This window comes from Carcharodon carcharias, chromosome 2 (genome assembly GCF_017639515.1).
Source record: "Carcharodon carcharias isolate sCarCar2 chromosome 2, sCarCar2.pri, whole genome shotgun sequence".
Taxonomy (NCBI): domain Eukaryota; kingdom Metazoa; phylum Chordata; class Chondrichthyes; order Lamniformes; family Lamnidae; genus Carcharodon; species Carcharodon carcharias.
The window spans coordinates 141,423,329-141,441,116 of NC_054468.1; the positions used below are offsets into that span (position 1 = coordinate 141,423,329).

A 17,788-nucleotide genomic window follows, 5' to 3' on the forward strand; every position below is an offset into this window, starting at 1 on the left:
AGCACAATGAGGATTATTTACCAAATGTTGTGCAATCGTAGAATCAATCTAATATTGAACACTGTTTTGAGTTTTGCAGGCACGGCTGGTCGGCTACAGTCCATACCTTGTCCGTTACAAACAGCAGGGGCATGCTGTTTGATATGTTCTGCCAGCCTTTGGGACATAGTCTTCATACCTAGAATCTCACTGGCACAAGTTCATGCATCACACTACTCATTTGTGTGACAAACAGAACATCTTTTTGGCTTGATGGCAGCATCCTGTTAGTGGTGAATACCACTCGCTTTGCTACTGCATAGTAACAGCATGAAATAGATAGCTTCACCTCTTGCTCAAGGTAATCTGAGGTAGACTGGGCACTTTTCAGGGCCAAGAATGACGACTTTGGACCTGTTCATGAGTTTGCACAATATACAGCGTGAAATGATCTGATCAGGGTAGACATTATCCTGCAGGATGTCTTTGATGCGCCCTATCTCAGCATCCAGCTTGCATGGTGAGCAAATGGCTCGGGCCCTATTTGAGGTTGCCAATAAAGCCAATCTTATATCACGTGGACTTGTAAGAATCTCAACGCGTAAATTGACCAGTGAAGGTAGGCTTGCAGTAGACCATGGCAGAGAACCCCCAGCAGATTTCTCAACTAGTATGTCAAGCAAAGGGAGTTCATTTGACTGCCCCATTTCAAAGGTGAATTTGAGTGCAAGATGGAGCCCATTAAGACATGCAAGGAAATTATTACATGCAGCTGCGGATTTAAATATAGCAAATGTATCATCCACATATTGGAAATATACAAGGGGCAGGAAGTTGGGTGCCATTCCATCGAAGACACGTTTCTCATGGAATCCAACAAAGCTGTTTGCGAGAGCTGGGCCTAGAGGGGATCTCAGGCAACACCATCTATTTGGGCAAATATGTGGTCATTAAAGCTGAACTCAATCGTAACAGTTGCCCAGTTCATAAGCTCAATGAATACCAATTCATGAGTCTAGATCATCATAATATAGCGCTACAGCACAAATATTTATGGCTTCCTTAAGTGGAACATTAGTGAATAGGCTAGCAATGTCAAATGAGCACATGGACACAGCATTGCGACCGATATGCAAGTCCAGTATGGTCTTTGCAAATATGAAGGAATCCTTCGTTGTATATCTGGAAAACTTGTTCAAAACTAATTTAACAATTTGCCTAACCATAAGATAGGGCATAAAGAGACATCACATTTTTGTGTGTTTAGGGCAGCCCACACATCCACAGATGTAGCGAGCCGTGAGGACGCACCCTGTCATATATATCATGCAGCAGCTCATTATTCAAACACGTTTTGCAAGTGATTTTTTTTTTAAAACTTACTTTTGAGCAAGGGTGTCCCGGTCACATTGAGTGGCAGGTCTAATGGATACAAATTTGAACCTGTCATTAAGAATGGTATGCATTTTGTTGATACAACCACACTTGTTAAGGATGATTATCCCCGTCCCTTTGTCAGGTTTACTGATGTGTATGTCTAGGTAGGTCTTAAGGCCTCACAACGCTGTTGACATTCACATTGCATGTGAAAATCAGACTGGTCGTTTGTAATCTTGCAACATTCATGTGCTAGATCAGCTAGGTGTGCTTTAAAGGATTCAGCATCTTCAGTGGACATTGGCTTATGGGGGGGATAGTTGGGAGTAAGAGAGTCTAAAACTAAGCTTAAAAAATGCTTGCTGGACTTGTGTAAGAGTAATGAGCTGCCATGTGATATATATGACAGGAGTTGTCCTCATGGCTTGCTGCATCCACATATGTATGGGCTGCCCAAGGCACACACAAGTGATGCCTCCACACCCTATCTTATTTATGGCCGGTTTGGCACAGCATGAATTGGCCAAATGGTTGGGCAAATTGTTACAACTAGTTTTGAGCAAGTTTTCCAGATACATGAAGTATTTTTTCACATTTGCGAAGACCATACAGTACTTGTATATCTATAGTAGTGCTGTGTCCATGTGCTCATTTGACACTGCTAGCTTATTCACCAATGTTCCACTTAAGGAAGCCACAGATATTTGTGCTGCAGCATTATATTGTGACGATCTAGACCCATCACCGTTGCGTGTATTCACTGAGCAGCTCATGCAGTTGAGTTCAGCTTTAATGACACCATGCATAACCAAACAGATGGTGCTGCCATGGGATCCCCTCTGGGCCCAGCTCTCACAAACATGTTTATTGGGTTCCATGAGAAACGTGTCTTTGATGGACCCGACATATTTCCGATAGGTGGATGATACTTTTGCTATATTTAACCTCATAGCAGCATGTAATAATTTCTCTGCATGTCTTAATGGGTGCCAATCTTCACCCAAATTCATCTATGAAATGGGGCAGTCAAATGAAATCCCTTTCCTTGACATACTCGTGAGAAATCTGCCAGGGGGTTCTCTACCACAGTCTATTGCAAGCCTAACTTCACTGGTCAATGCACGCGTTGGGACTCTTACAGGTCCGTGCACTAAGATTGGCTTTATCAGAAACATTGTAAAAAAGGCCCGAGCCATTTATTCACCATGCAAGCTTGAAACATAGAAAATAGGAGCAGGTGGTGGTCATTTGGCCCTTTGAGCCTACTCCACCATTCAACATGATCATGGTTGATCCTCTACTTCAGTGCCATACTCCCATGCTCTCCCCATTCCACTTGATGACGAGCCCAGAAATCAATTCAGTGACTTGGCCTCCATAACTTTGTGGTCGAGAATTCCATAGGTTCACCACCCTTTGAGTGAAGAAGTTTCTCCACATCTCAGTCCGAAATGGTCTACCCCAGATTCTAAGACTGTGAACCCTTGTTCTTTACCACCCCCCCAAGTCAGAGGAAACATCATCCCTGCATCCAGTCTGTCCACCCCTTTCAGAATTTTATGTTTCAATGAGATCTTTTGTTCTTCTGAACTCCAGTGAATACAGGCCTAGTTGGCTCAATCTCTCCTCAAGCAACAATCCTGCTATCCCAGGAATCAGTCTGGTGAACCTTCACTGCACTTCCTCTATGGCAAGCATATTCTTTCTTAGGTAATGAGACCAAAGCTGCACCCAATACTCCAGGCCCTGCGCAGTTGCACTAAGATATCCTTGCTCCTGTACTCAAGTCCTCTCACAATGAAGGCCAAAATATCATTTGCCTTCTTAACTGCTTGCTGCACCTGCATGCTTTCTTTCAGTGATTGAAGTACAAGGACAGCCAGGTCCCTTTGGACATCAACATTTCCCAATCGATCACCATTTAAATAATACTCTGCCATTCTGTGTTTTCTATCAAAGTGGATAACTTCACACTTACCCATGTTATATTGCATCTGCCATGTATTTTCCCACTCAAACTCGTCTAAACCGCTTGAAGCCTCTTAACATCCTCCTCATTGCTCACATTCTTAAGTTTCATGCTCGTCAGCAAACTTGGAAATATTGCATTTAGTTCCCTCATCCAAATCACTGAAATTGGTGAATAGCTGGGGCCCAAGCACTGATCCCTGCAGTACCCTACTAGTCACTCTGAAAAACACCCATATATTCCTACCGTGTTTCCTATCTAACCAATCCTCAATTCATGCCAATATATCACCCTCAATTCCATGTGCTTTAATTTTACACACTAACCTCATCAAAAGCTCTGAAAATACAAATACACCACATCCACTGGTTCTCCCTTCTCTATTCTGCTAGTGACGTCCTCAAAGAACTCAAGTGGGTTTGTCAAACAAGATTTCCCTTTCATAAATCCATATTGATTTTGTCTAATCCGCTGATATTTTTTAAGAGCCCTGTTATCATATACTTTATAGCAGATTCTAGCATTTTCCCTACCACTGAGGTTAGGCTAACCGGTCTGTAATTCACCGTTTTCTTCCTCCTTCCTTTTTTAAACAGTGGGGTTACATTTGCCACTCTCCAATCTACCAGGGCTGTTCCAGAATCTACAGAATTTTGGAAGATGACAACCAACCCATCCACTATTTCCAAGGCCACCTCCTTTAATACTCGAGGGTATAGATTATCAGGCTCTGGGGATTTATCAGCTTTCAGTCCCATTAATTTCTCCAGCACTATTGTTTTAGTAACACTAATTTCTTTCAATTTCTCCTCTTTAGGCCCTTGGTTCTCAAGTATTTCTGGGAAGTTATGTTTCCCTCCATGAAGGCAGAAATAAAGTAATTGTTTAATTGCTCTGCCATTTCTTTGTTTTCTATTATAAATTCCCCCACTTCAGGCTGTAAGGGACCTACATTTGTCTTCACTAATCTTTTTCTTTTCACATACTTGATGCTGAGATAGGGTGCAAAGACATCCTGGGGCATAATGGCTACCATGATGAGAACATTTCACGCAGTATATCATGCAAACTCATGAACAGGCCCAAAGCTATCACTTTCAGTCCTGAAAAGTCCCCAGTCTACCTCAGGTAACCCTGGAAGGGCAAGGTGTCTCAAAACTTTGAGCAACAGGTGAGGCTAATTGCTTTACATTGTTACTATGCAGTAGCAATACAAGTGGTATTCGCCATTAGCAGGATGCTGCCATCAAGCCAAAAAGTCTTCTATCACACAAACAGGTAATATGGTGTATGACTTTCAGTGCCAGTGTGACGCCAGGTATGTAGGTCGTACGTCCCAAACACTGGTGGATCATATCAAACATCATGCCCCTTCAGCTCCTTGCAACAAGCAAGGTACAGACTATACCCAACCAGCCATGCTTGCAAAACTCAAAACAGTGTCCAACATGAGATACGAATCCGCAGATGGACAACATTTGCTAAATAATCCTTCGTGTTTATGCTGGCAACCAATTTAAGATAGTCAGGTTCGCAGTGTGGTGCATTTCATGCACTAGAAGCTACATATATTAAAACACTGGGCCCTGTTCTTTGCAGACAAAAAGAACATGTACATACATTGTACCAGTTTCAGCTAAACAAAATAAATGACAGCCATTTGCTGGGTCATTTCTCAGGGCAATGTCTTGATCAGAGTTAAGCTGTCTGGTTTAAATTTCAAATAATGCTTGGCAATTAACTGCCAGTCACCATTAGCTGGTGCGGTCCTCTATCATTCACAGTCCACTTGCCAATCAATCAGCACTCTCTTCTAATACAGTCTGCGTCATTTCCCTTGACACTGGTTTTTTTCTTGAGAATTGTCCTGATGGGTGCAAGACGAAAGCCTCCTGATTATCACGTACTGCCCTCCCTCAGCTGATGAATCAGTAATCCACCATGCTGAACACCACTTTGAGGAAGCACTGAGGGTGGCAAGGGCGCATAATATACTCTGGGTGGGAGACTTCAATGTCCATCACCAAGAGTGGCTTGGTAGCACCACCATGGACCAAGCTAGCCAAGTCCTAAATGACATAGCTACTGGACAGGGTCTGTGGTGAGGGAACCAACAAAAGGAAAAAACATACTTGGCCTCATCCTCACCAACCTGCCCGCCACAGATGCATCTGTCCATCACAGTATCAGTTAGAGTGACCATTGCACAGTCCTTGTGGAGGCCAAGTCCCACCTGCACATTGAGGATACCCTCAATTGTGTTGTGTGGCACTACCACTGTGCTAAGTGGGATAGATTTCGAACAGGTCTAGCAACTCAAGAAGGGCATCCATGAGGCGCTATGGGTCATCAGCAGCAGTAATAATTTGTACTCGACCACAATCTGTAACTTCATGGAACGGTATATCTCCCACTCTGCCATTGTCATCAAGCCAGGGGGTCAACCCTGGTTCAATGAAGAATGCAGGAAGGCATGCCAGGAGCAGCACCAGGCATACCTAAAAATGAGGTGTCAACCTGGGTGAAGTGACAATGCAGGACTACTTTTGTGCCAAACAGCATAAGCAGTAAGTGATAGACAGAGCTAAGCTATTCCACAACCAACAGGTCAGATCTAAGCTTTGCAGCCCTGCTGCATCCAGTTATCAATGGTGGGGGACAATTAAACAACTCATTGTGGGAGTTGTCTCCACAACTATCCCCAACCTCAATGATGGGGAGCCCAGCACATCAGTGCACAAGATAAGGCTGAAGTGTTTGCAACAATCTTCAGCTAGAAGTGCTGAGTGGATGATCCGTCTCAGCCTCCACTGGAGGTTCCCACTGTCACAGGTGTCAGTCTTCAGCCAATTCAATTCACTAGTGGACAATTGAACAACTAACTCACTGGAGGAGGCGGCTCCACAAACGTCCCCATCTTCAATGATGGGGGACCCCAGCACATCAGTGCAAAAGATAAAGCTAAAACATTCGCAAAAGTCTTCAGCCGAAAATGTCGAGTTGATGACCCATCTCAGCCAGCTCTGGAGGTCCCCAAATACCAGTCTTCAGCCAATTCAATTCATTCCAGCTGATATCAAGAAACAGCTGAAGGCACTGGGTACTGAAAAGGCTACGCATCCTGACAATATTCCAGCAATAATACTGAAGGCTTGTGCTCCAGAACTTGTTGTGCCTCTAGCTAATCTGTTCCAGTACTGCTGCAACACTGGCATCCACCCGGCTATGTGGAAAACTGACCATGTATGTCCTGTACACAAAAAGCAGGACAAATTCAACACTGCCAATTATCACCCAATTATCAGTGTATTCTCGATCATCAGTAAAGTGATGGAAGGGGTCATCAACAGTGCTATTACTCAGATCCTGACCTCATTACAGCCTTAATTCAAACATGAACAAAAGAGATGAACTTGAGGTGAGGTGAGAGTGACTGCCCTTGACATCAAGGCAGCATTTGACTAAGTGTGGCATCAAGGAGCCCTTGCAAAACTGGAATCAAGGGAAAACTCTCCACTGGTTGTGGTCATACCTAGCACAAAGGAAGATGGTTACGGTTGTTGGAAGTCAATCATCTCAATTCCAGGACATCACTGCAGGAGTTCCTCAGGGTAGTGTCCTAGGCCCAACCATCTTCAGTTGCTTCATCATCTCTGATGATTGCAATGTTCAGCACCATTCGCGACTCCTCAGATGCTGAAGCAGTCCATGTCCAAATGCAGTAAGACCTGGACAACATCCAGGCTTGGGCTGACAAGTTGCAAGTAACATTTGCGCCATACAAGTGCCAGGCGATGATCATCTTCTCCAACAAGAGAGAATCTAACCGTCGCCCCATGACATTCAATGGTATTACCACCACTTAACCCCAGCCCCTGCTATCAACATCCTGTGGGGGGCTTACCATTGACCAGAAACCAAACTGGACTAGCTATATAAGTACTGTGGCTACAAGAGCAAGTCAGGGGCCAGGAATCCTGCAGCGCATAAATCACGTCGTGACTCCCCAAAGGCTATCCACCATTTACAAGGCACAAGTCAGGAATGTGATGGCATGGGTGAGTGCAGTTCCCACAACACTCAAGCTGGACATCACCCAGGACAAAGCAACCCACTTGATTGGTACCCCATTCACAAACATTCACTCCCTTCGCCACCAACGCACAGTGGCAGAAGTTTGCAGCATCTACAAGATGAGCTGCAGGAACTCATCAGGGTTCCTTAGATGGCACCTTCGAAACACATCACCACTACAGTCTCAAAGGACAAGGGCAGCAGACACATGCGAACACCAGCACCTGGATGTTCTCCCCCATGCCACTCACCATCCAAATATATCACTGTTCCTTCACTGCCGCAGGATCAAGATCTTGGAATCCCTCCTTAATAGCATTGTACGTTTACCTACATCACATAAACTGCAGCCATTCAAGGAGGCAGCTCACTACCACCTTCTCAAGGGCAATTAGGGATGGGCAACACTGGCCTAGCCAGTGACGCCCACATCCCACAAATGAATAAAAGTGAACTTGTGCAGTAATATCAATGTCAATTTCTACATGTTACACAAAGCCACTTGTGTCCACTGCATGAATATTTTAGAATTTCCTTTTCCATGTGGAATGTCCTTCAATCCTGCTCTGCCCCATAGGTGCCCTTTTTAGTTTCATCATCTATATCTTCTGCTTCTCTGATTGTACTTTTCAATTCTCTATCACATTATTATTACTGTCCCAGGATCAAATCTTTTCTGAATAGCCCACAACTTTATGCTGCTTCACCTTAAGAATTTTCTGTTGTGTCCTTCAGTTTGATTTTTACCTTCTATCCCTCCGTATAATAGAATCTATTTCCCCCATATTTTTCCTTCTCTAAAGTAAAAACAAATCAGTTTGTTCCTATTTTTGTTTTGTCCACCTGCAGCAATCTTCTTGCTGAGGTGGAAACAAGTTCCAAAGATCTGGACTCAAGTTACTAAAAGGGCCGAGTAAAAAACATTTTTTTCCCCAAGATCTCAATCAATTTGAAATGTGAAACCACTACCTAGGAGAGACTACCAATGGAGAAATAAACTCAATGGCAGCATGAAATGAATTAATGTATAGACCATCAATTTCTGCAGGGAAGTATTCAGAAAAATTAATGATATTTGGAAAATAGGCAGAGTTTTCAGTTAGTCCCAAATTGATGCTAAACTTGTTGCAAACACGCCAAAGGCAAGGTGAGGCTTTTAATTAAATGGTAATAGTTACAGAAAAAGACTTACATTATATATTTATTTCTATTCATGAGCTCAGGCACCCCAAAGTATTTTGCAGCCAATTAAGTAATTCTGAAGTAAAATCACTGTTGTAATGTAGGAAATGCAGCAGCCAATTTGCACACAGCAAGCAAGGCCCCACAAACAGCAGTGATAAAGGCTGGATAATCTCTTTTAGTGTTGTCAGTTGAGGGAGAAATGCTGGCCATGACACCAGGGAGAATTCCCCTGCTCTTTTGCAAAATAGTGCTTTGGGTATTTTACATCTAGGTGAGCACGGCGACTGTTCCTTGGTTTTAGCATGGCAACTGAAAAGATAGCACCTCCTATCCTGCACTCAAGTGTCAGCATAGATTCTGTGCTGAAGTCTGGATATTTTACAGATTGAAAATATTCTAGAAAGATTACAGCAGGTTTATTTCAACCCTGCTTTATGATATCAAGATCCTTTCTAATGTTAATGGCAGAAACTGATCTTTTAGGAAACAGACTATTAAGAAAAACAAATAAATTACTGAATATGAAGTATTTACCTTCAAGGTAGTATTTTGCTTTAGACGCTACACCTATGCGTCTGAAGTAAGACTGGCTAGTTTTGACCTGACAGATATTAGATCCTTGGCACCAAGCATGATCTGGATCCGTGATCCCAGAAAGCTGGATATCGTAGATATATGAGTCTCCATTTGATCTAATATCACCTGAAGCTTTGTACAACCTGCAACACAAAGCAAGAATTTGCAGAAATATGTTGAATTAGTGCAATGTGTAGCCTTCAGTATGAAACCCGATTAGCAAAAACAATCTGTAAAATACAGAGCTCTAAAAACAAGTAAAAAAGGTCAATCGCATGAAGAATAATCGTAACGTTCAGAGCTCAGTTTTGTTCCAACATTTGAATGTTTTTAGAAACTTACCTGGATAGAAAACTTTAAAAAAAAATCTCTCATGATGTAGAGATTTAATTTATTTTGAAAGTAGGCTCTGTGACAAGACATGACAAAACAGCTCTTCAGGGCAACAGCTGACTAAAGCAACATGACTCTGAACTTTATTCAAGTGCGCAAACAATTGCAAGCTGAATTAAAAATATGAAAGTCAAAATGCACCAACACTTACTTAGAATAAATAGCTGACAAATTGACTTTCTGGCCAGTTGTTGGGCTTTTAATGGTTGCATCTACCACATAAACCTCTTGCGGTTTTACGGCACAAGCTGCACGAGTCTCCCATATGATTAAAAACTCGCACTCCTTTTCATCAAAGCTGGAAAGAAGAAAAATTCGAGTATTGTATTGACTGGGAACTTGCAAGCACACCATTCGAAGCAAAGGTCAAGCAGTTACAAAATGTCCAATTCAGAAGAATGTAAACATGCAAAATAAATTTTGATACAATTGGACAATTTTCAACTCAAAATTTAAAATGCGCAAAGTGAAATATTTAGAAATTTTTGTTCTTCACCCCAAATGTTTTCGCTTCAAATTTCTTCCAAAAATCACAGTTAGAGACATAACCACTGACAAACAATACTTGGGACTTCGTTTCTGGGGTGCTAAATCTAACCTCAAGTGCTTTATTCACCTTGAGTGGGCATTAACTTTAGGGAGTATGGATCGTACAACACAAGATAATTTATGTTGAGCTGGAATTCACAATTCAAATGCATTTCCACAAAATTTATTTGAAATATTATTTTGATGGGAAGTCTTCGCCATTCTGAGTAGGGGTGGCACTGCTATTTTTTTCAGGGTGGGGGGGGGCAGCCAATGCCCATCATTTTCTATGAGGTGTACATGAGCAGTCTAGATTAATTTACATTTCAAATATCCTACCCTTCATTTTCTCCTGTCTTGGTCTGACCTTCCAATCTTTCAGACCACATCAGTGATCTATGCAATCAAGGAGATCCAATTTGGATACCAGATTTTTATTATTATTTTAAATAATTGAAGTAAGGGTCTCCTCACCTTTTCAACTCTGGTGCTCCACTTGTTGATGAGCATTGCATTTGTATTGTAGTCTTTGCATGTTTGCCTGTACTACATGCAAAATGGCCATTTGAATAGGCCACAAAAAGGTGTGTGTCTGGAAACAAATGATTGCGATAAATTAGCATGTAAAGTACTCTTTACAGCATGCGTCACATTAAGCAGTGTTCATTTGTTCATATTTGTCAATTATATCATGAAACTGTTAGATACTGTCCAGAACAAACCTAGATCCCATTATAATGATACCAAATATCACCCTTGTTTGGAGAATTGAACAGAACCCAGCTGACTGACATGTTTACATGATAACCAGAGTAATCAATGATCTGTTGTTTTTTTTAAAACATAGATTAAACCAAGAACTGCTGCACATTAGCGCTTACTGAGTTTATAATAGAAGACAGACAATGGGCCTGAAATTTCCTGGGTTGGCAGAGTTGGATTTCCACTCCGCTCTTATTTTCTTACTGTGAAATCCTTTTGATCCTCTCTCGCCTGGCCTACCGACTCAGGCCTGGCAGCGTGCTCCCGGGGCCTTCTTGTCGAGGGCTTTAGAGTCGGATGCAAGGAGGCCACGCTCCCTTTTTTACAACACTGGCTGCTGTAAATCCAGTTTAAAATGTCCAGCCACTTTAAAGTCAGGGAGAAGGTAGGTTTTTAAGCTAAGTGGGTAGAATTTGAGAGGCGGGGGGAAGAAAGTTGAAGGGGGGGTGGGGTGGAGAGAAGTGAAGTCTGGGAGACCCAGTGTGGGGGTGGGGCGGAAGAAAAAAAAAAATTGCAATTTTGGATGGTTGCAGTGCAGGGCAATTACCCTTTGGAAGTTTGCAATTAGCAAGCAACTGCAGCGCAATGCTTACCGGGGAACTTCTGGAGCAGGGTTCCCTAGTGCACCTTTGGGGTAAGCCCCATCCCCGCACAGATACACTGTCCTCGAACTCAAATTACAGGCCAACAATCTCTATTCTGCATCCTAATACTCATGAAAGTGATAGCACCACTTAGACATGTTCTCAAAATATGCAATTCCAAAAAACAGTGCAGACACTATGAAATTTTAACATAATATACTTTTTCAACAGACACTTAAATGGAACATAACAATAGCCTCTAATGTGACCTTTTAAACTGAAGGGCTGAGCTTAGTGTGATGCAAGAACATCTAAAAAACAGGTAAAACATTAATTTGCTAAACTGCAATCATGTAGTATACATCACATCTCCCTTCTTTCTGTTTAGAATGTAAATGACAAAGTAAAAAATGCATTTCTTGCCCACCATTTGAGATATATTTATACTGCAAAGTCAAACAACATAATTGATACAAGAGAATGTACTGCAACATTATGGCTGTAGGTTAGAATTGGCTGAGTCAAGGAATTGTGAAATCTTCCGTCTGCATAGAGTATAGGTTTCAGGATTTGACTTATGTGGGGCTCTGAGGCACTTCAATGGAAGAAATTGATATTTGCACAAAGAGCCAGTGAGCAAGATCTGAGAGACAACACAACAGAGAATGCATGAGAGAAAATGAATATCACGCTTATCCCCCTTGTATAAGCTGCCAAATAGCCTGCATCATCACCTGTTCAACAGGCGCAGATCTTAGAGAGACTTCGCCTAAAGCAGACCATACTTGGGAGGTCAGGGGGGCAATAAAAATGTATCTTGTGACCATAGTGAAAGGCAATGCATATAAATGCTACCAGTGCATATCCATTTTCTTATTAAACCGAGGCAGTACAATTTAGTAAATGGGTTCCATTTTCTGCTTCAGGAGATGATGAAGTAATTGATCCACCCCAAGATTGGAGAAAATATAATTATTTAGTTATATGTGAACAGTTAATTGCACGACAGTGTATTAAAGGTAAGAGACAACATACCTTGAATGTCCATTTTTTGGGTGTGAACAAGTCCTAATACCTGGGTTTTACCATTTGTATTCTTTCTGCACATGCTGGCATATGCAGGGCAACCTGTGGGTCCTTCACGAACTCCTTGACAGAGATTCATGTAATACCTAAAAGATAAAATTGGAATAAATTCATAACATAAGGAATGTGAGAAATAGGCCACACCTTTCAAGCCTGTTCCACCATTTAATAAGATCACAGGCAATCGCCAATCTCAACTCCACTTTCTGCTTATTCCTCATATCCTTTGATTATTTTACATTCCAAGCATCTATTGATCTTAACCTTGAATATATACAACAACTGAGCACCCAGTCAAAAATCATAAGGAATAGGTGTAAGCCATTCAGCTCCTCAAGTCTGCTCTCCAATTCAATGAGATCATGGCTGATCTGATCATGGCCTTAACTTTCCTGCTGGCCCTCATAACCCTATTGATCCCTTGTTGATCAAAAATCTGTCTAACTCAGCCTTGAATATATTCAATGATCCAGCCTCCAGTGGAAATTTCTTCCCAGAGAGCAAAGATTAATGACTTTGAGAAGAAATTCCTCCTCATTTCCATCTTAAATGGGAAACAACTTATTTTTAAACTTTTCCCCCTAGTTCTAGATTTCCCAAGGAGGGGAAATTCTCTCAGCATTTATCCTGTCACGCTCCCTTGGAACTTTATGTTTTGATAAGATCACCTCTCAAACTCTAAGTGTATAGGCCCTATCTTTCATCATAACACAATGCCCTCATCCCAGGAATCAGCCTAGTGAACCTTTTCTGAACTGCTTTCCAATGCAACTATATCCCTCTTTAGGTAAGGAGACCAAAGCTATACAAAAAACTCTAGATGCAGTCTCGCCAATGCCCTGTACAGGTGAGGCAACACTTCCCTACTTTTATACTTCACTCCCCTTGCAATAAAGGCCAACATTCCATTTGCCTTACTAATCACTTGTACATGAATCATAAAAAGCTTGCATGCAGGTACAAGAACACCCAGGTTCCTCTGTAAAGCAGCATTCTGCAGTCTTGCACCATTTAGATACTCTGCTTTTCTATTCTGCCTGCCACAGTGGACAACTTCCCACATTTTCCCCATTATATTCCATCTGCCAAATTTCTGCCCACTCAATGTATCTATCTCCCTTTGCAGACCCTTTGCCCTCCTCACAACTTGCTTTCCTATCTCTGTATTGTCAGGAAATTTGACAGTCCCTTTATCCAAGTCATTAATATAGATCTAAATAGTTGAAGCCTCAGCCTGAATCCCCATCACACTCCACTAGTTATAATCTGAAAATGATCTATTTTTCCAGACTCTGCTTCCTGTTAGTCAGCCAATCCTCTTTTCATGCTAATATACTACCCACAACATAGTGTAGTAACCTTTAGTGACACCTTATTGAAAGTCTTTTGGTAATCCAAATACACTCCATCTACTGGATCCCCTTGTTACATCCTGCTTGTTACACCCTCAAATAACTCTAATAAATTTGTCAAACACAATTTCCCTTGAACCAGACCTCTGGGTAGAGAATTCCAAAGATTTACAACCCTCCAAGTAAAGACATTTCTCATCTCAGTTTGAAATGGCAGACACCTGATCCTTAGAAGATACCAGAGTTCTAGATTTGCTAGCCAGGAAAGATAGCCTCCCAGCATTTACCCTGTCAAACCCTCAATCATATGATTCAATAAGATCCCCTCTCATTCTTCTCAACTGGAGAGTGCAGGCTCATTCTACACAATCTCGTCACACAGGACAATCCTCATCCCAGGAACAATTTCCAGTGAAAATTTGTTGGACTGCCTCCAAGACAACAAAATTTCCTTGGGTATGGAGACCAAAAGCATACACAATATTCTAGGTGTGGTCTCACAAAAGTCCTGTACAATTGCAGCCAAGACTTGTTTACTCTTGTACCTCAGCCTCCCTGCAATAAAGGCCAACGTACCACTTGCCTTCCTTATTGCTTCCTCTTCTGCATGTTAACTATGCTTCTTGTACAAGGATACCCAAATCCCTCTGACCACCAGCATTTAATAGTTTCTCACCGTTTAAAATATTGATTTTCTACTCTTCCTACCAAAATATTATTATACAATACACTTCATCTTCTACCTTATTTCCCACTAATTTAACCTATCCACATCCCTTTGCAGACTTAGTGTCCTCCACAAAGCTTACGTTCCCACCTAGCTTGGTATTGTCAGCAAACTTGGGTATATTAACACTTGTTGCTTTCATTTAAGTCATTGGGAGAGAATGTAAATAACTGAGGCCTTCCACTAATGCTTACAGCACCCAACTAATATTAGCCTAACAACTTGAAAATGACCCATTTATTTTTGATCTGCTTTCAGTCCTTTAACCAATCCTCTACCCACGCTTACCTCCAACTCCATAAGCCCCTTAACTTGTGAAAAAAATTTGTGCAGTACCTTACTGAATGCTTCTGAAAATTCAAATCCAGTACTCACTGGTTCTACTTTATTCAGCTACTAGTTACATTCTCAAAAAACTCTAGTAGATCCCTTGCCAGGAAATGGCGATGGCGTGGTAATGTAACTGGACTGGTCATCTAGGGACCCAGGCTAATTCTCTGGGAACAGGTTCAAATCCCACCACAGATGCTGGTGGAATTTAAAATCAATTAATAAATCTGGAATATAAAGTTGGTCTTAGTAACGGTGACCATGACAGCTATCGATTGTTCTAAAAATGCACCAGGTTTACTAATGTCCTTTAGGGAAGGAAATCTGCCATCCTTGCCTGGTTTGGCCTACTTGTGACTCTAGCCCCACAGCAATGTGGCTAACTTTTAACTGCCCTCTGAAATGGCCTAGCAAGGCAGAGTTCAAGGGCAATTTGGGATGGGCAACAAATGCTGGCCTTGCCAGCAACACCCACATCCCTCGAAAGAATTAAAAAGGTTTCTCTTTCAAAAAAAAAAATACATGCTGGCACCACCTAACCATGTGATTTTCCAAGCGACTTGTTACCACTTGCTTAATGAATTCCAGTGTTTGATCGATAACAGAGAGAAACTGGTATCACTGGTGGAAGGCTTGAGAACCAGGGGGCATAGATTTAAGGCGCCACAATGAAAAACTAAGGTTATCCAGTGCGTGGTTAGGATCTAGAATGCACTGTCTGAAAGGGTAGTGGAGCCATATTCAACCATGGTTTTCAAAAGGCAATTAGATGAGTACTTGCAGGGCTATGGACCAAGGGTGAGGGTATGGGATTATCTCGGTTGCTCTTGGAGAGCTTGCATGGACTTGACATGTCAAATGGCCTCCTTCTGTGTTGTAACAATCCAAGATTTTACAGAAACTTTGCATCAGGTAAAAGCTTTAGCAGAATCAACTCTGAGGCCAAGTTTATAAACACTAAGATTCAAGGAGACAAATAACAATAGCACAGCCTATAAAGCAACCAAGAAGTTTAACTGAATCAGTCTTATTGTTTGTTATACACAGGATAACTATCAGCACTGTTGTTCAGAATTCAGCTATTAGGTTTTTAAAGACTGTTTATTTTTAGGCTCATATATATCCTGAGAATATACTGCCCTCTGCTTCCTATACACAAATGGTGTCTGTAGGCAAGGAAGGGTAGGCCCAGTGCATTCCTATCCAGCGTGCTCACCCCTTCCTTCAAAACCCCTTGGGCACCAAAACACATTGATCAGTGTATAAGACTATTGTGCAACAGGCACTTATTCAACAGTTGCTCCTGCAAATAACATGCAAATTTACAACTGCACCAGTGGGTAAACCAATGTGACATTCAGATTTATTTCACTGAAATACAGTCATGTCAGGTGTTCAGCTTTTCCTTTCTTCTGAACCATGTAAATGCACGCTACATTGTGTCAGGATTCACATGCAATGTTTAATCCAATGCACGTGGTAACATCTACATGTTTCAAGCTCCTGTGAACAATATTTAGTGTTTTGATTTGATATTTATTCAGCAGTGTGCAGTCTCCTCTACATTGGAGAACCAAACGTAAACTGGCGACCGCTTTGCAGAACACCCGCAGTCCGTCCACAAGAATGACCCAAACCTCCCTGTCGCTTGCCATTTTAACACTCCACCCTGCTCTCTTGCCCACATGTCTGTCCTTGGCTTGCTGCATTGTTCCAGTGAAGCCCAACGCAAACTGGAGGAACAGCACCTCATCTACCGACTAGGCACTTTACAGCCTTCCAGACTGAATATTGAATTCAACAACAATAGATCTTGAACTCCCTCCTCCATCCCCATCCCCTTTCTGTTTCTTCCCCCTTCCTTTTGTTTTTTCCATTAATTTATATAGATTTTTCTTTTCCCACCTATTTCCATTATTTTTAAATCTTTTATGCCCTGCTAACCTTTCCACCCCACCCCCACTAGAGCTGTACCTTGAGTGGCCTACCATCCATTCTTAATTAGCACATTCGTTTAGATATCACCACCTTCAACGCCTCGGTGTTCTTTTGTTTGTGACATCTTTTGCTTATCTGCTCCTATCACTGCTTGTTTGTCCCTACAACCACACCTCCCCCCCCAACCTTAAACCAGCTTATATTTCACCCCTTTCCTAAGATTCATTCAGTTCTGTTGAAGAGTCATGAGGACTCGAAACGTTAACTCTTTTCTTCTCCGCTGATGCTGCCAGACCTGCCAAGTTTTTCCAGGTAATTCTGTTTTTGTTTTGGATTTCCAGCATCTGCAGTTTTTTGTTTTTAGCAGTAAAAACTGCTCCTGCCAAATTTCTAGGCTCAATATTTAAAACAGGTTAAAGTCAAAAGTACTTCAAGTGCAAAGCAGAACCAGATTGTTCAGGTTGTTTAGCCATGGGCTGTAGTTTGGACATCCCAAACATAGGCCAAGGTGTAAAATAACAGAGCAAGAACACACCACAAATTGGCCCACTGTCTTTCATACTCTCCTTCACCTCCTACTTATGTATAATTCTTCAAAAGCAGCATTCCTATTAAAGGGGGATCACTAGTATTATTGACATAAAAATTCCTTAGTGGCATATTTTACAGTCACCTGGCTCTCTCCTAGTCTTCCTATGGATAGAATTTTACAACACATTTGATGTTGGATTGGTGAGGAGGAAGAAAAAGTAGGTTGGAAGCTCTTGTAATAAATACATGGATTCCAACATTTCAAAGGCTTACGATATATTCCCATTGCTTGCTCTATATAAAAATGAACATGCGCTGTCAGTGACTTTTAAAAGGGAAAGGAAGGTTTGATACATTTGAAGTTTGTTTTTGAAATATCTTTTCTCTCAAGTTTAGA

At 41.7% G+C, this 17,788-nt stretch overlaps 1 protein-coding gene across 1 annotated transcript in view; it reads right to left on the reverse strand.

Moving 5' to 3' along the window:
• Positions 1 to 17,788, reverse strand: part of igf2r (insulin-like growth factor 2 receptor) — a 227,071-nt gene that overhangs the window by 15,502 nt on the left and 193,781 nt on the right. The window contains exons 41-44 of the mRNA XM_041211704.1: positions 12,463 to 12,599; positions 10,556 to 10,673; positions 9,705 to 9,851; positions 9,119 to 9,303 (exon numbers count right to left, since the gene is read on the reverse strand). Of these exons, the coding sequence (XP_041067638.1) occupies positions 9,119 to 9,303; positions 9,705 to 9,851; positions 10,556 to 10,673; positions 12,463 to 12,599 (587 nt within the window). The remainder of the gene's footprint in view (positions 1 to 9,118; positions 9,304 to 9,704; positions 9,852 to 10,555; positions 10,674 to 12,462; positions 12,600 to 17,788) is intronic.